The sequence below is a fragment of the Falco cherrug genome, chromosome 6, assembly GCF_023634085.1.
Source record: "Falco cherrug isolate bFalChe1 chromosome 6, bFalChe1.pri, whole genome shotgun sequence".
In the NCBI taxonomy this organism is placed as follows: domain Eukaryota; kingdom Metazoa; phylum Chordata; class Aves; order Falconiformes; family Falconidae; genus Falco; species Falco cherrug.
Window position 1 is genome coordinate 75131431 of NC_073702.1, and position 20193 is coordinate 75151623.

At 42.2% G+C, this 20193-nt stretch overlaps 1 protein-coding gene across 4 annotated transcripts in view; it reads left to right on the top strand.

The window, feature by feature from the left end:
* The window catches only part of PKHD1 (PKHD1 ciliary IPT domain containing fibrocystin/polyductin), a 281171-nt gene that overhangs the window by 94346 nt on the left and 166632 nt on the right, over positions 1-20193 (top strand). For all 4 annotated transcript variants that reach the window (XM_027808650.2, XM_027808649.2, XM_027808651.2 and 1 more), the window contains one exon: positions 13051-13263. In XM_027808650.2, coding sequence (XP_027664451.2) covers positions 13051-13263 — 213 coding nt within the window. The remainder of the gene's footprint in view (positions 1-13050; positions 13264-20193) is intronic.

A 20193-nucleotide genomic window follows, 5' to 3' on the forward strand; every position in this document is an offset into this window, starting at 1 on the left:
TGGTGGGGGACAGGGGAAGGATTTAATTATTATGTATGCAGAAAGCATCGTTTATGCTGTTTGAGACATAATGACAGTACGAGTAGGAAGTCTTTTTTTTTTTTTTTTCCCTTTCTCTTTCCCCCAGCTACTGCCAGTGCTGCTGTCCTGAGTGGCGTTCAGTGATAATGGCAGTGCCGATAACAATAATCAACTCTGTTTTGTTTGGCATCTTTGAGGCAAACGTGTTGCAGAAGCATTTACAAAATTAATGATGTTACAGAATTACAGGCCACAGCTACCCAATGTAATAAATAATCCAAGATCCTGGAGCATGACTGGTGGAGAGTAAATAACTGTGCACAATTATGGGGGGAAACACTGGGTTTTCAGGGTTCACGTACCCTGGGGTAGATTCAGTGTGTCAGTATATCTTTGTGGCTTGTCAAAGTAGGAATTAAAAGTACTTGTAATTCAGTGCCAGAAATATTACTCCCTGGAAATTAGGCCTTAGTTGTGAAAACTGTTGTGCACATGCTTGCATTAAGTGAATTACTTGTTCTGGTGAAATTACTTGCTCAAAGGTAAGCCTATGTGTAAGCCCCTGCTGAAATGGAGCTCAAAAACTGGGAAAAGGACTCTTTATATGCTTAAGGACCTGGATCATCTTTGCTTGTAAAAATGATTTTTTTATATTAAAGGGATGTTAAGGATATTAGTTTTTCATTGAGATGATGATGAAAAACGTGCTTTGACAATTATATTTCAATCTAACTTCACTCATTCTATAAAGAAAAATCTTTGCAAGTTTATCCCTATTGTGAGAATATTTCCAAAAAATATTAAACTTGCTCTATCTAGGTTCAGAGGTTTTCAAGACTTATTACAGCAGGCATCATTCCTGTTAAAAACCCCCACAAAACAATCAAAATTAAGTTAGAACTGAGATTAAAAACCAAAGTGAAATGTTTCAGTACAACTTTTTTCCCTCTCTTCCCCAGTGAAAATCCTAAATCTATATGATATGAGATTCTTCTTAACCTCATTGTGATTACAGCATACAGTAGAGGAGACAGGTCAGTACCCCAGATTTCTGAGACTTTTGGCTGCAAATCTGGATGAGGATTTCAGGGATCAGTCTCTGTGAAGAACTGAGGCACAATCTTGCAGCAGAAACCCTTTGAACTTTGCGCCCACTCAAAGGCACATTTGATCTATGAGTCAGCACTCACGAAGCAAACGGAGGTCTGATTGAATTTAATGAAGTCTGGAATGGTATCTTTATGGCTTTGCCTCATCTGACATTCAAATCATTTCTCCCCTTTATCATGTGTTCCAAGAAGCTTGGTTTATAATGTAGATTAAGTTAGGAAAGCAGCATTAAAATATTCTAGATGCTGTTATTGTCTGCATTGCTACATGCCAAACACAGGAATCAAACGTTTTAGAAACAGAAGCCTGCAAGGTAGTTGTTTACCCGAGCTTCATCTTTGCTGAAGTTTCTTTGTTGCATCCACCCCCACTTGCATGGGTGCTGCTAGCTGTTTAGTCTTGGTTAGATGTGGAGTCAAGACATGCTGGGGTCTACTCTGATATGAGACTGAGATTTATCTTTTCTAACCTTATCTTTAAGTTGTCCAGCTCAGGGAAGTTGGTTAGGCTCCGGTACTGATAGAGAGAAACACACACCACCAAAGACTTGTTCATCTTAGGCGTTACAGATACCCGTTGTAAGACGAATCATGGTCAGGTGAGCCACTTAAAGTAGCAACTACCTAGTCTGTGAGCAGGTCAGATTATTGACAACTTTCCCCAGCTGCAAGGTGGGCATGACAATAAGCCCCTAACCTGCAGGCAGGTGTAGATACGAGCTTCAACTGAAGCACCCCCTTCCTAGTCTAGCTGGAGTGGTTTTCTTAGTTGGAGCTGGAGAACGGGATTAAATTGTAGTTTTGCTCCCTTTGGCTTTCACGACTCGGTATCAGGCTGTCTGTGCACTCACAAGCTGAGAATATAATGCACTTTACAGAAGAAAAAAAGCTGGAATGCTACTGGATTCATGCCTGTGTAAAGATGCTGTACTGCCCGTTTTCTGGTGCTGTATCCAGCAAACCCAACACATGTTTATGGGCCATTTCTTGGATTCCCCTTTTTTAGGACACCATGAGGATTTTGAATACTGCCTCTATGTTGTCTCCTTATGATGCTTTGAACATTGCAGAAATTGTTTAAAGAGTATTATAAGAAGGGTGTCACCTTTATATGCAGCCTTAAAGTGACCCTGCTTTGGCTGTCTTAATATACAGCAAAATACATATAGTGGTTCTGGTAGTGACCAGGTTGTCTGAGCAGAAGATCTGGAGACCAAAGCAGTAGAGAAACAGCATTAGGCAACTGAATCCTGCTCCCTGCCATGGGGGCTCAGCAGTTTCTACCTCCTCCTCCACAAACGAAGCATGAACACGTGGTTATCGGCAGTGGAAAGTTTAGTAGCCAGACTGTGAAACTGCTCAGACAATACTGATTGGAGAAGAGATACAAGATAGACAGATTGTAGATAACTGTATATTCAGCATATTGCAGTTATTTTCATAATCCCAACATCACAAGTATGGAAATATTTATGGTAACCCAGGACAGATGGAAATTTCCTTTGCGCAGAGCTTACAGTGGAGTAACTCCTTTGTGTTTGATGGGTTGATACCTCAGACATATGTTATTGTCTTTGTCTGAATTTATAGTGCTCTAGGGAGCTCTGGAGGCCAAAAAAGCTGCCTGACCTTTCAGGAGTACCTTGGGGATGAATTTTGGGGTGATGCAGCCAGTATACCCTGTTGCTTTTCTAATGGCAATTTGGAGATGGCCATCATTGGAGGCATAAGGGAGAAGATTCCTTTGGCCCCTATTCTATAAAAGCCTCAATATCACTTGTCACAGCCCTTCCTGTCCCCCTAACATTTGTATCTTTGCTGTATCTTAGCTGTCCTGCTAAAACCAGCGTGCCAGTTCCCTCTTCCATGGTCAGGCTCCAGGCTGAGGTTTTCAGAAAGGTCTGACTCACCTCACCCACAGTTTCTGCCTCTAAAACCTGTGCATTCAGTTTCCAGAATACTCCAGCTAATCTGAGGTTTGGGTTTTTTTTCCAAACTATGAGATTCCAGAAAAAAAGTAGAGAACTGACAAGCCCCAGAGATACTCAGGACAGTGCCAATTATTCTTTTTTTTGAAGCAATGCTTATCCGTCAGTATTTTGCATTTCTTGTAATTCATGCTTAGATCAGACTCTGGCTAGAATGGGTCCTGTGCATAGAGCTGGGGAGCAGAGAAATGCAGATACTAATTTGGCTTGACTTTTTCCAAGGCTTTGGTGCTATTAGCAAAAAGCATCAAATATTTGCTGGTACACCTGCATAAGTAGTTGTCAACTAACCAGTGCTTCAGTCACTGCTGATAAAGACTGCCTTTGAGTTTGCTGAAAGAAGGAGAAAGCTTTTCCCTGTTTTCCTGTCTATGGCATCAACCATAAAACCCATTTAGAAATCCCTTGTCAGTAGGCACAGTTGGAAACTACTTGTGTTGCGGTGTTTTCTGTGCCATTTTGCTCATCCCATTTGGGATGTGCATTGTGATACTTTTTGCAGGCAGTTTCTAGTTCATATTTTCTTTTTTTAATCAGGCAGAGACATTACAATTAAAATACCGTAAAAGCGATTCTGGCAGTATTGCAATAAGCATGTTTTTTAATTAAAGAAAGAACATAGGATGTACAAATAGTACCAGCTAATGGGAAATTTCATCCAATGTATTTTTTAATTGAGATTTAAAAGGAAGAAAAGTCAGCCCTATTTCTCCCTGTGCTGTGTGGTATTTTCCTGCATTGTTACAGTGAGGTGTACCAAGTCTGCAATAATTACAGTCTCAGAGCCTTAAAGTCCTGACTGTTTTCACGGGGGTGAAAAAAAAAAAAGAAAAAAGAAAAAAGAGATATCAGTTCTTTAATTTGTTAGTATATTTTTTTGCAGGAATTCAGTGTTATTCTGTAGAGTGCAACTTGCAGAGCTGGACATTCCTGGAAGAAGGGTTTTAAGGCACTGAATCTGTAGCAATTTGGTGGGTTTTTTTTTTTCAGTTCTTTCCACAGCTCTAAACCCTGGCTCGTGGGTAGGGGCTGCAGATTTCCCTTTCCCATCATGTTTCAGATGGGCATGTACATTAGACTCCCAGGGCTCTTGCTTGCCAATGAAATTGATTTTCTGCAACTTCAGTAGCTCTTGAAACTCCTGTGGAGTGTTGTAGGGTGAGCAGATGGGCGGAAGGTAATCCTGGCCAAGCAACTGCACATCGCTTTGGCAGAGATGGGGCTGAATCCCGAGGCAGCACCATCCTCTTCCTCCACTCACCAGCATGGAAGGAGGGGATGTGCACCTTTCGGGGAAGCAGGTACTGCCTCTAATCATGGGATGGGAAGATCTGCTGAGTTGGTCTCTACCTGTCCTAGATGCTAATCAGGCCTAATCAGTAGCACTGTTAGTAGACCTGTCCTCACATGCTTTCATGTGGTACAGAAATACAGCCATTGTGACCTATGGAGGCTGGGAACTGAGGTCCAGGTCTTCCTAAGTTTTTAAACTACAAATAAATACTTTCAAAGGCATGAGTCTGTATCATGAGCCCTGAACTACAGAGGAAGCATGCTGTGTAATAAGTTTCTTCAGTTTTGAGGTATCCTCCTCTGGCGGCTTGACAGACCGTGCACTGCTATAGCTTTGCTGTAGGAACAGGCTGTCGCTAAGACCAAGGTCCAACCCGCCGTGCTGGACACGAGGAGATAAACCTTTAAATTCAAATGGCAGAAATCAGCTTGAAATGAGATAACCGTGGGTGGAGAGGTATAGCAAATAGAAACAGTCTGGTCTAATAGTCACCCAGACAGACTGTAGGTGAGCAGAAGCATATTCCTGCGCTCAAAACAGTGGTCCTGTCTCTTCCCCAGTGCATCCATCCCTTGCTGAGGGAGAAACATTTAATGCACGTCTGTCACGTGGGGACTTGAAATAATAGCTCAAGGTTATTTTTCCATCACACCTCTACGTGTGGTGTTCACCTTGATGACTATACAAGGCTCATCTGGAATTTTCCTTCATTAGGTTCTAGATGATGTCATACATGTTGGAAGCCATCTAGCAGTGTCCACACCTCTTCCCCACCAGGTTAGCTCTCCTCTTGCAAATGCATCAAAGATAAGTATCTCGGACGAGTACCTAAGAGCTGAAGAAGTAGAACGACTTCTTTGAAGGATATATACCTATGGCAGCATTTTCTGGGCTGCCGATCTGAATTGCCTTTGCCTGTCTCCTGTACTCTAAGGGAAGAGCCCAACTGGCTTAAAAGGGAGCATGTGCCATCTGAGCAGATGGCGGTGAGTGCAGCAAGCCAGAAAACACAGGCTTGTTGAGCTTGGGAGACAATTCCTGTCTGAAAGTACACAAGCAGCTGCCGTCTCCTCGCCCAGGGACAGATTAAGGCCTCTGTCCAGCCAAACGTTAGAATACAGGCTTAATTTTTTAGCATGTTAGTGATGTTCTGGTGGAAATACACAGGCATGGGAATTCACAGCTAGTTTGGGATCTGTACCCGTGTATTATGAATGTGGAGGTACATACCCAGGGAGGTGGAGAATGAGTTTTGGATTCTTGGTTCAGGCAGCCTTTGGGATGAAGCCAATATAACAAACTTCTTTTCTCCTTTGTGTCTTGCTTGGCAGTGGTCCAGCCTGTAACCAACTTTCATGGCTCATCCGACTGTCAAGTAAGCATGTCAACAGGGTGCAGGTGACAGTCGATGAAATAATCGGTTATTCTTATTTAAGGCTCTTAAACTCTGTATTCCTCTTCCTGTACACAGGAGGACCTTTGTTGGTTTTTTTGTTTTGTTTTGTTTTGTTTTTTTCCCCCCTTCCTGCTTGGAAGCCCCACCAGGAACACCCTTGGAGCCAGAGAGTGAGCAATAAGTGGGCTGCCAGCACACTGCAGCCTTGTTGTACAGGATCAGTTGTTTCAGCAGAGAGATTCCAGCTCTGGCAGTTGCCTTCTGCTGTTTGCCACTCCGGGATGCTTGCCAGGAATATAACTTCTGAGCTTAAGCTTGTCTCATGGGGGGATACTGTGGCTTTGTCATGTGAAACACCAAGTGAGAGGAACCAGTAAAGAGCAAGCTGGAGGCTGTGGGAATATTCATTATACATGGCCGTGGTGTACCCACAGCACAAGCAGAGCAGATCTTCCCTGCACGGTGATGGGAAGGAGCAGTCCAGCTGAGGAGATGACTTTTCAATCAGTAAATCCTCTTCTATGCAGGGGAGGTGTTCTGTTAGTTGAGGGGCATAGCACAATAATGAAGTATAAGACGATTCTTTTGGTACTTTCGTAACACCTTCTATTATTGATTATAAAAAACCCAAAACCTTTTCAGACTATCCAGCATATTTCTTGTAGCTTGCCTGCTCTAACACTTCATTCAACTTTACATAAAGAAGTAGAATTAAATCTGGTGATAATCACTTATATCCTTGCTCCCTAATGAGCTGTTCATTAGGAAAAACTATCTTGTATCTACAGTGAATGCAAAGTATGGCCTCAAAAGATGATACTAAAAAAGGCCTCCACATAAAAGGTGCACTTTGGAATGGGAACTTTGCTTCCCTCTGGGTTTGGGAAACTGCTAGAGCGCTCTAAATCACAACCAAAATAAAAAATATCAATATCTATTTAATGCATTATAAGAACATCTAGGTTAGAAGGATTTTTTTTTTTTACAAGGTTTTTGAGAAGGGATATAAGCTGCTATTTATGAAAGTGTGAATCGTCATGACAGAAGCAAGGAGAAACGTCAGTCCTCACAATCCTCTACTCCATCATTATTTGTTCTTTTTTTTTTCTTTTTTTTTCAGAAGTGCATGATGCAGCCTGTTTCCATAGTAAATGTTCTGGAAACCTGGGCTGTGGTATTGCATGAGCCAGTCCAGGACACCTGTCTTAGTGACGTTTACATCAGCTTTTCAAATCCTTTTCTTTTGTGTGTGCTCTGCACTATTTCCCAAGAACTTCAGATGTCTTTTTTCACAAAACCAGTTCTGCCAGTGGTATGATGTTGCTGCAGTTATTCACACAGCAGATTACAACCTCCACCTTATTATCAGGTTTTTATCAGGTTGTTTTCCTTAATATTCCCTTTCCCCCCTCCTCCCCATTATTTGGTCTGGCTGTTTCTCCTCTCCTGTGGGACAGATGGAGTTGCCTAGTTTTTCCCTCTTTCTTTTCCTCTCTCTCTCTCTCTTTCTCTTTTGTAAAGACAGATAAAGAAAGATTTCTTTTCTGGGCAGAGGTGGAGGCTAATCGCTGGGTTAATTGAGAAGAATAGTGCTTCTGATGTTCACACAAAGTATCAAATAGCCTCAACATATTTCTCCCTGCTCTCTGCTCTCCCTCACTCCACCTAAAGAGACCCATTGAATTTGCACATTACTGTACAGAAGTGATTATGGGTTTAATTGTATTTATTTTGCTTGGTGGGGAGGCCATCATAACAGTAGTTGATTGATTTTTATAAAATCACCCTCAAGGTCATATGTAGGACTTTGCTTTCCTGTGCAGCCATAACAAACAATTTGAGGGTCACAGCCAAAGGCTCAGTTGAGCAATATTCTTGCCTTCTGCTTTCAGAGAAGAGATCAAGTGCAATAAAAGAAGGAAGCATAACTTTTATTTTCTTTTTACAAAAGGGGAAGACAACCTTGTAAAGCAGCAGCTGTATATTTATTCTGATCCAATGAAAAACAGAGATACAGAGATCTAAGGGTTAGAGAGACAATATGCAATTTTTTGACATGAAAGTGTTTGTAAGCTTGGCTGGAGTTGGCTTTACAGTTAGATCTGGTAAATGGTTAAATGAAGCCCTGCTAATGCTTTCTTTTCTTTTCTGTGGATGCTGCTCTTCTTTTATCTTCAGCAGATGAACTTTTTTTTCCCCCACTTTACCTTCTCCCAAGGACTGCTTGCCTTTTGCCTTGGTTCTGGAAGGGGTTCAGCAGCTTTGCAAATAGCCAGGGGACAACAGCATTACGGTGTGACCGTGAGTGTATATATCTGTTTCCTATGATTATATGTTGGGTCTGACTGCTGCTTCTAAGGGAAAGTGAAAGTGTCACACACAGCAGATGCCTTCTGGTGATCTTGATCTTGCAAATCTTTGCACCATTGCCAAGTGTGCTTGGGTTGCCATTGCATCTAGCAACAGAGAAAACCAAAAGCCGGGCAATAACCACCACCTTGAAGTCCAATTATTATTACTCCTTCACATCTAAATCTTCACCCAGGGTGGGGAAACCTTGCTTTTGTGTAGGTTTTCCCCCAGGAAGGGCAGACTTGCAGGCCAAGCATCGCACAGCTAGTGCCTGCATGCCTGCTGCTACTGAAACTTGTTGGGACTATTGCTCGTACTTGCACCCGGTGCAGAACAGTCAGCAGCATTCAAATTTATCAGACACCCAGAAATCCACAAAAGATACAGGAATTCTTTGAATCAACAGAGAGAAAAGTCTATCAAGACAGCTGATATGCAGCTAGCTTATTACTGGGGAACAGGGGATTTTAAAAAGAAGAAAGGAAACAAAAGGGAGATAGAGGACTGGTCATAGAGGACCAGGTGTATGTAAGGAGGCAAACAGTGATTTTTAGGAGCTGTATGAGGGTGAGCTACTCCTGACCAGCCAAAGCCATCTTGTGCAGAAAGGTGCACAAGAGACAGTGCAGAACAAGTATTAACACCCATCCCAAAAGCATTAACTCTTGCTGGTTGAGCCACTCCTGTTTTTGCAGGAAGAGGGACTCCAATGTGAAGTTCAAGGTGTCACCTTTTCACTCCTTGCTAGTTTTCCAGAGAGGCAGATATCTATACCACTGGCAGCAAAACACAGCTCTGTGGTGTGCTCTGTTGTGTCTCAGCACTGCTAATGAAGGGAGGAAAAATAAACAGGTGCTACTGTTTTTCAGCAGACCTTCTGTGGGCCAGGCAGGAGGAGGCAAATCCCAGACTCTTACGGGAAACAGGCATTTTCCCCTGGCTGCCTCGAAGTCATCGGAATGGCTGCAAAAAGAAAAGGAATGAGGAATCTTACATTCTCCCATCTGTGTCATCCCATGGGGAAGGGATAGAAGGTTTTGTGCGAGGAATTCAGTATTTCTAACCTGTCTTGTAGACAGCTTGAAAATTTTGGATGGACAAAATGTGGCTGAAACTTGGGAAAAAATTTGGGGATGTTATGTGAAGCATAACTACAATTTTGCAATCAAAAGATAGGACAATTTTGGCTACCAGCCTTCCTGGTTCAGTGGTACAGCATGGCAGCAATTAGAATACTCATTAAAAATTGTATGAAGAGAGGTGGAAACAGAAATGACTATACTTCAGCATAGGAAGTCAATAAAGACCTTGGGGTAGAACTCTTTTTTTTAATGCATAAAATTTTATTTTAAAGGAATAAAATAAATTGCAGTTATTTACAGTTCCATTTCTAGATTGTGGGGATGAAATTATTAACACTGCTGCTATAAGGCAAATGTATTTAATAAGTATTTCTGTTCTAGTATATCACAAAAGGAAGATGGACCAGCAGGTCCATTTATTACTAAAGAATGTTAATATAATGAAGATGTTAAATAACATCATTCAAGAATGCACATTCTTAAATCAACAGGTCTATTCTCATTCAAGAGCTTTAAAACTGCTGGAAAAGGCATTTTGTGGCCCACAAATATTAATTTCAGAGTACATGGGAAATTACAGAGGACTGTAGAAGTTCTGATCTTGTCTCAGGGTCCAGGCAGGTAAAGGGAAAAAAGATATTGGCTGCTTAGTCTGATATCAACCACAGGTCAAATGAGAAAACCGGATAAAGTTGAACGTTACAGATGATTGAATCCATAAATTACTAACTGTAGGAATATACTGAGTGAAAGGATAGAAATTTTATGGAAGAAAAGCCAGAAAGCTTTAGTTCACTCTCTAGGAAAATTGCAAGTTTGTTTGATAAAGTTAATTCTGTAGAACATGTGATCGTGTGATGGCTAACTAAGGATCACCTGCCAAGATCTCATGGCAGCCATCAGACATGAAATGTACTAACTCAGAAAGTAAAGTGTTAGTAAATTGAACCATTCTCATGCCTACTTGGATGCCACTGCACATCATTGATAATTTGAAAGTAAATGGAGAGTCGCTTATCGCATTTTGTGAACGCCATTCAAACTAAATGCAGATTTACACCGCTGGGAAGAAAGCTGGGCCAGGAGCAATTAGGAATGAAAGTAATGATTACACAATCAGGGACTTTGTCAGACAAAGCCATGATCATGAAAAGGATCAACAGTCTGTGTGGCTCAGGGATGCCCACCTGATCTCCCAGTGCAATGAAGAGGCAAAAGGAGGCAGTGGGGTGTTTTTTACCATGAAAAGCAAGAGGCAGAGTGTGGGGCTAAGCTGGTTTTGCCTCTATAGGCAGCATCAAGAACAATAAAGCACAGAAGAATTAGGAGGTCAGGATTTCAAACTACAGAATGAGAACTGGGTTGTGAAAGAGGATCCACCACTCCATGAATTGGAGACAATTCCTTGCAGGAAGAGTCCTGAAAACCTTACCAATCAGTCTGGATGAGGGCTGAGATTCGATTTTACCTGTAAGTACCTTCACAGAAAATGCTGTTTTCTATACCTCTCTGCAGTGCAACGCAGGAAGGTGCAAAGGGAACCGCTGTCTGAAAGCTCATCCTTGATGAATTATGGTTGGACATAAAGCAGAAATTGTGAAGAGTAAGAGAAATTTGCTGTGGGAAAAGATGATCATAGAAAACGGTAGAGTGATGTCCCCAAGTCGTTTAATTGATTGTCTGCCTTTCTGGAGGGTATGTGGCAGTCAAACACAGGCAACTTGACTTCCTCCAGTTTTTCAATAGCATGACGTGCACAGGCCATCAGGCGGTATGAGCTAATGGTCCCTTCAGTCTGCAAATGAATACCATTTCAAATATTCCCGTTTCAGCCTGGCATGTTTTGTATTAAGAATATTTCTGTTTTTCAGAAGTCTCAGATGTATCTCAGAAGAAATCGGGTCTCTTCTGCAGTTCTGTATGAGACAAGCTGAAGTTTCTGCTGTTTTATCACAGTGTATTCAGTATAATTCATAAAAATGCTATGTAGCAAGCTTAACAGAAATATATTTGTGTATAGAAAAATACGTCTAGGGAAAGAGAAAATGTACACATAGGGGAGCTAGTGTTTGTGAGATCAATCCCATGGTTCCCAGTGGTTATAAGCAAGAAAATGTAAGATTTATCTCTTTAATCTATTAAGCATATTCTGTAAAAACTTATGTGGAATCTACTGAAATTGGGAAAGAAAATATTTAATGGGTAGTCCTTATTCAAATACTAGCTTTGTTATAAGCCTAATAAATTAGAACTAAGGCTAAGTTATAAGACTTTGTTATAAGACTAAGAAATCAAGAAACAATGAAAGCCCCTCAACACAAGAATAAACAAGAATTACCAGGATAAACAGAATGTGTTCAGCAGGGGTGGATGCAACTAGGTGGGAAAGGCGCAAGTGCTATGCATCTCCTTTATCACTGAGAGCAGCAGGACCAAATCAAAGGTGAACAATGATCAAGGTAGTTTTAAATCTGATTTTTATCTTAAAACTTCTTCCTTCCTTTTTCAACTCAATACTGAAGTTAAAGCAGAGGTCTGATCTCCTTCTTGCTAAGGTTTGGTAGTATCTGGTGGTGAAGGAAAGCCAGCTGTTTGGTAGGTATAGAGGTCACCATTAAAAACTGCTAACACCAGTAGAAAGCTGGCCATGGTATGAGGTGGCACAGTTATTAGCTACTTTACATAAAAGGGAATGTTGGGAGGATGATAGACACTTTGTAAAGAGGCCTGAGGTTGCCAGGCTTTGAGATGTTCCCTGCTAGCTCCTGGGAAGCATGGCTTGAGCCGGGAAGCCATCCCACATGCGAAATGATTAGATATCTGAGAGTCCACTGTGTCCAAATACATTGTAAAGGTAGGGACAGTGTCCTTCACAGGGAAGAAAATATGAATGGAGATAAAAGCATAAACCATCCTGAGATGACAGGCTGGGATCACCAGCTCACACGAGGCAAGAACAAAGATAACATTTGACAGAACTGAAGAGACTGAGTAAAAATCAGGGGATAGAAATGCTTTTTCATGCACCATATACTTAGACCACAGAATTCATTGCTTCAAGAAATCACTGAGACTAAATACTAGAAAGATTTGAAGGATCAGATCTATATTAATGACAAATCTTAGATGGTAAAAGGACAATGTTGGCAAGGAGATGAAGCCTTATGCTTTGAGGTGAAGTTAACCTCTAATTAAGGATTAAAATGAGGCTTTCATGGGATGGGGAGGTCATCTCACATTCAGCTAACAGGGAGAAGTTTCTTATATTGTATTTGGAAGCATCTGGTTTTGAACAGCGCCTGGAAGAGTATGCAGGATTAAATCAACCACTGAGCTAAACAAGTTGCCAGTTCTTATGTTCCAAAGATGTTCTCACTTCCTCTCTCCCTGTCACAAGTAGCCTGTAATCTGAAAAGTAACATGCAAATTAAGTAGTACTATCCCTTTTTCATGTTTAGAGAGCCAGTAGGTTGAAACTGAGATTTTCCAAACACAGCTCCCTTGCACTGGAATTGGAGAGACTTAGATGTCTGCCCAGGCTGAATGGCCTTGCTCAAGTCTAGAACGGCAGCCTGTGGTAGAATTGAAGAATGGGCTGAGTTAATAAGGTCTGTAAAAATCTGATAAATCCATAGGCAGAAGCACAGGGCAAGGTGGAAATTTTGCAGGATGCAATAATATTTTACTCTTAATCTCATAATTTTATTGCAAACCCATTTTTTTACCCATCTCTTACAGTTCCTTTGACTGTGAGATGATGACTGGCTTTTAGATCTATGGTTGCATATCACTCTTCTGTTGTCTTCAGGTGGCAAACTCTTGTTCACTGGTCCAGGACCTGTAGAACTCCATGCTCATTACATTCTGATATCTGATGGAGGAGAGCTCCTGGTGGGATCCCATGAGGCCCCTTTCCGTCACAAAGCGCACATTTACCTCTATGGAAGCCTCCATTCTCCATCATTATTTCCATATGGGGTCAAGTTCCTGGCAGTGAGGAATGGGACCCTTTCCATTCATGGTGAGTACATTTTTAAATTTTCTTCAAAAGCAAAGCACAAATGCATAAAAGAAAACAAAACAAAGCAAGAAATGTTTTTGGAGGGGGGAAAAAACCTCACAAAACAACTTTGGTCATGAACTTGGGTTTCTAATTGCAATGAAATATTTGTAGAAATCAAAAACTGTAGAAATTTAGGCCAGAATTTCATATCGTGTTCACCACCAGACCCCTATTTCTGCAGTATCATATGCACTAGATCTTAGTGCTGTATCTCCATAAAAGCTCCCATATGGGGAGCTGAGTAATTTTGAAAATCTGACCCCCTAAAAGTAGATGGTATCAAGTAGATATGAAACCCTGGCAGGGATTTAGGTGCCTAGAAGATGAATTTGTGCACATCTGTTCACAAATGAAAGTCTCTATCCCTTGGACACTGGACCTGGGATCTCTGTTGTGAATCACGTGGGTTTGCTCTGCTGCTAGAACGGGTTATCCTTCTGTCATCTTTCTCCGTAACAACTGGGAAGTTTCCTCCCCAAAGAGTGTATGACTTTTGGGATGCCCAAGAAAGGGTAGTCTGCCAGGTAGGCTGCAGAGTGAGGCCAACGCCAAGCACGCTGCAGTTGGTAGCCTGTGCCAGCTGGAGTGGGGATGATGCTTTGAGCACCAGCAAAGTGCTCCTGGCAGTGTGTTTTCCCCCCCTCCTCCATCTCTCCATGCTGTGCTGGCATCCCCATGCCAGTGGTCTGTCTCTAGCATTAGGAGCACAGCCAGTATCTCTCTGTTTTCCTGGTGGTGCACACAGCTGCACCTGCTCAGCACTGGTTGTTGTCATAAACGACAAGTCCAGGGCTATGAAGAAAAACCTGTGGCAATGCCAAGAATTTCAGTCCTAGATGCCCAGTCCTCTGATTTAACCACTGGACCTCTCTCTCAAAGGAAGCCCCACAGGGCCAGGGCATTATGTTCTTACCAAGTGGAAGAGACAAGGGACATAAAGGACAGAAAATGGCTGTAGGTTTGCACATGTTGTGGCACAGGGGAATTTAGCTACAGAGTTTTTTGGAAGGCTATATTTATACAGATATAAAATGTCCTTTTCTTGGTGCAGCAGGTTGGATGTGGAATTCAGGTCCAAATTCGGCACGAATCAGAATATTAGTGCAATGCATGTGTGACAAGCTCTTAATTAATGGGTTGTTTTTAAAGGCAATATATGCCGTAGAGGAGAAAAAAACAAAAGAGCCCAAATGTATGTGAATGCTTCATCTCTCTCCCTAATGTTCTTGTGCATCTGCCTTCATATTGGTAGGTGTTCATATCCTCCAGCAGGGCTTGAACTGACACCCTCCCGGCCTACAGGCGGAAATGCTGCTATCTGAGCATCGCTGACACATATGCCTCTTGGTCAAAAATTATGTCAGACACCGAGGGATACAAGCTGGGCACAGACGGGGAGTGAGCTGTACCGCTGTGTGGTAATCCTGTCAGTTCACAGGAGCTGAGCAAGGTCAGGAGAGGTGGGTTGTTGGAGAAGAGTTGATGAACAGATGCTTTTCTCGATCAGAAGAGATCAGCGGAGGCTGGGGAAGGTGCTACTGGCAGTGCAAGGGAGATGGGCTGCACTGCTCCTGAACGCCGTGTCAGGTGCTCTTGACCACTTTGTTGAGACACAGTGAGGCTAAATTATTTAGTGCATGCAAATGGATTTAATAATTTTGGTAAACTGGCTTTGCAGAAGGGTAGAGTGTGTCTGTCCCATTTCCTAGAGAGGCTCTGTGAAAAAGGGCCATTAGATTGTCTAGGCTGAACTGACTGTCTGCTACTGGCCATTGAGTTTCACACACTTATCCCAGCCTTGGGTTTGGTAACTCACATTAGATTAAAGCATGCCTTCCAGAAAGGCTTGGTCTTTGAGGACGTCAAGGGAAATGGAAGCTAGCATTTTCTGTGGAGACTTGTTCCAGGGGATTAATTTGGTTAATCATCCATGGGTTTTTTTTTCTTTCTTTTTTTTTTTTCTTCTTCTTTAAGAGAAGTATTAAAATGTCTGATTTGAATTTGCCTGATAGCAGCTTTTGCTGCTTTGCTTTATGTGTCTTCTCCTACTACTTTAAAGTATCCTTCCGTTCTTGGTTTGACCCCTGTAAGTCAGGATTTTGTCCTTAAATTGTCAGGACTTTATAACAAGAGCCTTGTCTTCATGCTGGTTTGTTTTCTGGCAACTTAGGAAAAGCCAGTAGCATGTCCTTGCAGCTGTGCCTCCTGTGCTGCTTCCCCTTTCCATTCTGAGCCTGTATCATGACTGGCTACTTGTCTCCATCCTCATGGACAACACATGAAACTATAGAGACCAACAGGGCAGAAGTACGTTTTACAGTGTCACTTTGGCAATATGACAGAGGGAAGTAAACCCAGGTGTCCATTTCAGTACCCTCAAGGCATTTCTCACTGATATTTCATAAGTTTCACTCAGTGGCATAACTCCCAGCAATTCTTCATTCCTGAGGAAACCAGGAAGGTGAGGTCTGCAACCCAAGCATTACCTGGATGGAGATATGTGGAGCCAAAGGTGGCTCGGCCCATTAGTGGAAACATCTCTTGCTTTCAATTTCTTTTTGATTCTTATTCTAGAATACTTACACATTTCTTATTCAGGAAATCCATCTTTGATTCAAGAAAATTAAAGAAAAAAGCTATGAAGTCACTTTTAAGCTCCGCACTACATACAGACCCTGTGCATGGCTGCAATTAAGGTTCATTCAAACCAAGTAATCTGCAATTTAGCATGAAGCAGTAGAAGCCCGCTGGAAAGCAAGACCAAAAGCAGCGTGTTCTTTTGCTGGGTTCATATTGCCTACATAAAACAGAAATGTACTGTTCTGTCTCCAATTTTGTACCAGTCTGCCTTGTGGTACAGAACAAATTGTTGAGCATGACAGCTTCTTTTATAAATGCATGAAAGAGACTGACACGCTTAGCAGCACACATTTGTGAGATGCATACATACACATGCATATAGATGTTATCTCAGATCAAAATCATTAAATAAGCAGGCTTCCAAATTCTTAGCTGTCTTGGTGAAGACAGGACTGAGCACATTTTAGTTTCTTTCCTGTTTCAGACCGGGAAATTTGGGGGATGTTCTGCAGCCATGCTTGAGTTCAGATTGTTTAGTAAGCGCTGTCAGCTCCTCACTTTGATATGTTAATATGACTAAGGGTTTCCCACAATCCCCTCGTGAGTGGCAGTCCTTTGCTCCGGTAGTTGTAGCAGACTGGGAAATTTCACTGTTGCCTTTGGCTTTAGCCAACTCCCCTGCCAGTCAGAGCGTGCCACCCATAAACTGCCTGTCAATCACACATCAGTGTTAAAGGGGGTTTCAGTCAGCCGGGGCGACTCGGCTTTTTGACAATGTAATTATGGCCCTTGCATCCGCAGTAGGGGCCTGAGCGGAGCTGAGAGAATTTTATTGATTGTTCAGAAGGGAAATTTATCACTGTCTCCAGCTCCATTCGTACTTTATTCCCTGAGAAACTCTCCTGACAAGCTTCAGGAGAGAAGTTTAGCATGGTGGCCTTGGCTGTTCTTGTGCCTTTGTCCTTCCCAGGGAAACTGGACCGGAGACACCAGTGGATGCTGTGTGAAGGGCAGGGACTGGGTGCAGAGGCAGCTACGTGGAGATGCTGCATCAGTAGCTGAGGACACCTACCCTTCCTTTGTGACAGCCTGACTCTGTGGTCCCCACACTCTAGTTGCCATCAATGGGAAAATTTTAAAGGTCTTTTCCATTCTGTTCCATTTTTAGCAGTCCTGTGATCCTGAGTTTGTTATTCCGTCGTGTCCCCTCAAAACAGACTGTGCCTGTTCCCATAAGAAAACCAGGACTTCTGCTGTGTATTTAGCTGAAACTTTGTCAGTGCCAGCACTGTGATGATATGGGGCATGAACATATGAACTGTTCCCTCGTTTTGGCTAATAACTTATAGTTCTCCAACTAGATGGAAGGTGCTATGCTTCAGGTTTAATAACATGCTACATTCACTTTGTCCAGATGATGAAAGCTGTGTGGTAAATTAAAAATAATGTGCAAAGAGTTTTGGTTTGATACTGTACCTATTTATAATCAGCAGAACTAAAACAGAGGCGTCAGTGGTCGTTTCAGTCCTCTAAAGTCACGGATAATCCTGCAAAGAATATCCCTGCACTTGCACTGGAAGCTTACTGTGGAAGATGACGTTGTAGAGGCAGTCCTGCACTTCTATCCCAGGCTTCTCTGCAACCAAAACAATCTTATACATTTTCAGGGTTAGCTCAGGAAACAAAAAAAAAGTTTGTATCAGCTGAGCCAATTATTAATTTTAATCACTTTTAATCAATAATGAAACACAAAATGTTTGTGAGCTGTGCACTACACTCCACAGAGCCTGTGTATTCCTCGAGACATCAAACATTTAATCAAATGCTTCTTGCTTTTCCCCCATTAAGCAGTGCTATGTATCTGTGCTGAGTTGGAGATTAAGAGATCATAGACAACATGAGAGAATTTGTTCTACTTTACTCACATATTAAAAAGAAAAGATTCCCAGAGATAAAAAAGAATAAATATCTGCAGCAGCGTGATTCAGGACAGGGTGCAGAGATCCACCAGGGATAAGATGTGCTTTTTTACCTCACTGAAATGTTCATCCATTCAATATGTTATTTGGTACTAACTGAAACCACTGATTTGCACATCCCTGTTAACACCGTGAGTTCAGATCCTTCTTCCCTTTCTGGGGTTACTCCCATAGACTGGTTTTCCTTAGATGCTGGTTGTTCTGTGTGGTGCTTGCAGGAGGATTTTTGCCTTCTGTGACAGCACTTTTCCTTTCAAGACCTTGACTTTAACATGATGCATTAAAGCAGATGGCTCTTGAACAGAAGGCTGAGCTGCCTTGAATCCCCTTGTGTTCACTGGGGGTAAGAAACTGCACTTAGGCACTTCCCATGGAGTAACTAATGTACAATGACTTGTTCCTTCACTTTCTTATTCACAACTATAAGATGACCATTAGATTTTAAAGACCTAGCAGATGGAGGGGAAAAAACCAGAGTGTGCTGGGTTCAGGGAAAGCTGCAGTGTCTTTCATAGCTTGCCTTATTTTGCCAACATAAATGCATCTATCACCTTTGATCCAAACTTAACTCAGTTGCTCTGTATTTTGGTGCTGATCTTAATGAGGAACACGTGGAAAAAATGGGACTGAGGGGTGGGCGCTAGTATATACATATTTAATATACTATATATAGACTATAGCTAATGTATTGGCTTGTGTTCCTTGACAGGGAGAGGTCTGTGGGTTACTACAAATGTGGAGGCTTCTGTGGGATGAAGTAGTTGCATCTTTTAAACTTTTGAATATAACACTGACATACCCCTTCCCAATTACAGAGCCCTTCCCATCCTCAGTAAGATACTCCTTGCATTCTTGAGGGTGCCATTCAAAAACATTTAGGTGGAAATGCTTTTGGTTAAAACTGTAGTTTCACAAAAGGGAACCATTCCACATGACTAGGTCACTTTCAAGGATATTTTCTACTGGAGAAAACAAAAATTATTCACTTTGTCCTCTTGTTTAGATGATTTTTTTCCCCACTGGGAGAAGGCAAAGGTGTTTAATTTTATCATTTTCCTTTCATCTGGACTTTCATGGTGTTATTTTTAGTATTATACCTGTTCCATGTCAACATTTCTACACTACTGAAATGCAATGTGTTCACAATATAAAAATCAAACCCCCTAAACCTGCAAAGTGACGTTAGTCAAAAAAGTGTAATGGTTCCAAAAGTAATTTTTTTGGTGGAATTTTAATTCTGTGGAAGGTGTTGAAGGTTTGGCCTAATTTTAAATTTGGATTAAATCATGTGTAGCTACCGGTAGACTTGGCTTTCATTCTCCAGAACCCACTTATAATGGGGGAGCACCACCCCTAATTTACATGAGAGGTGGAAGAAGTCAGAGAGTTACTGAAGCTGTGTCTACATTGGGCCTTGGATGAATGGGCCACTGAGCAGGTTAAAAGCTGATGTTAAAAAGCTGAGCTGTGACTACATCTTTGTACATTCACAGTGCTCGACCAGAAAATAACTACTAGAAAATGTTGCACGTCCTCATGTTGCAGTGGCAACCTCAGCCTAGAGCAGCATCCTGGTCCCCTGCACTGGTTGTACACATCATCAGAGTCTTTCCAAGAAGGACGTCTGCCCAGAGCCAAGCACGTGATAATGCCACAAGTGAGATGGCATATGATGGCTTTGCACATAGGGACCCACGTCAGGGGACTGAGTAGGTCCAAATTTCCTGTCTCAGTCTGCCCATTGCTTGTGCAAAGCTTGTGCCTTGTGCTGGGTTTGGTTCCACACACTGGGGACATCAGGCAAGCTATGGTTTGAGCCCATGCTCAAATTCCATCTAAAACACCCAGTACGGTCCTGAGTGCCCAGCACTGAGGCTGCTGCAGCTCGCCTGTGTAGCAGTCAAAAAGCTGATAAACTTTTGGGTGTCCTAAGGGATAATGAGCAGTTATAAATTAGAAAGGACCTCCTATTTCACCTCCAGGTGTGAATGAAAAGCTTTCTGCACTGGCTGTGGTGGGAAGTAGCAGGAAAGCTGTCTACAACTCCCCAGGAGCAGCCCACACACAGCAGTTTGTCCTGCAGGACTGTACGGGGGTGGAAAGACATCTTCCAGTTTCAGGCACAGACATTCCTGTCTATCCAAGATGCGTACTAGGGAAAAAAAACCCACCCAAATTCCTTTCATTGTGAAACAAGCTAGAAACACTTATGCAATATACCTAGGATTGGAATTAACAGGGAGCAAAAGTAAGCTGGAAACACTCAAGTCCAGAGGGCTGAGGGCTCATGGTTCAGGGGAATTTTTTAAAGACATCTGAAAATAGAGGG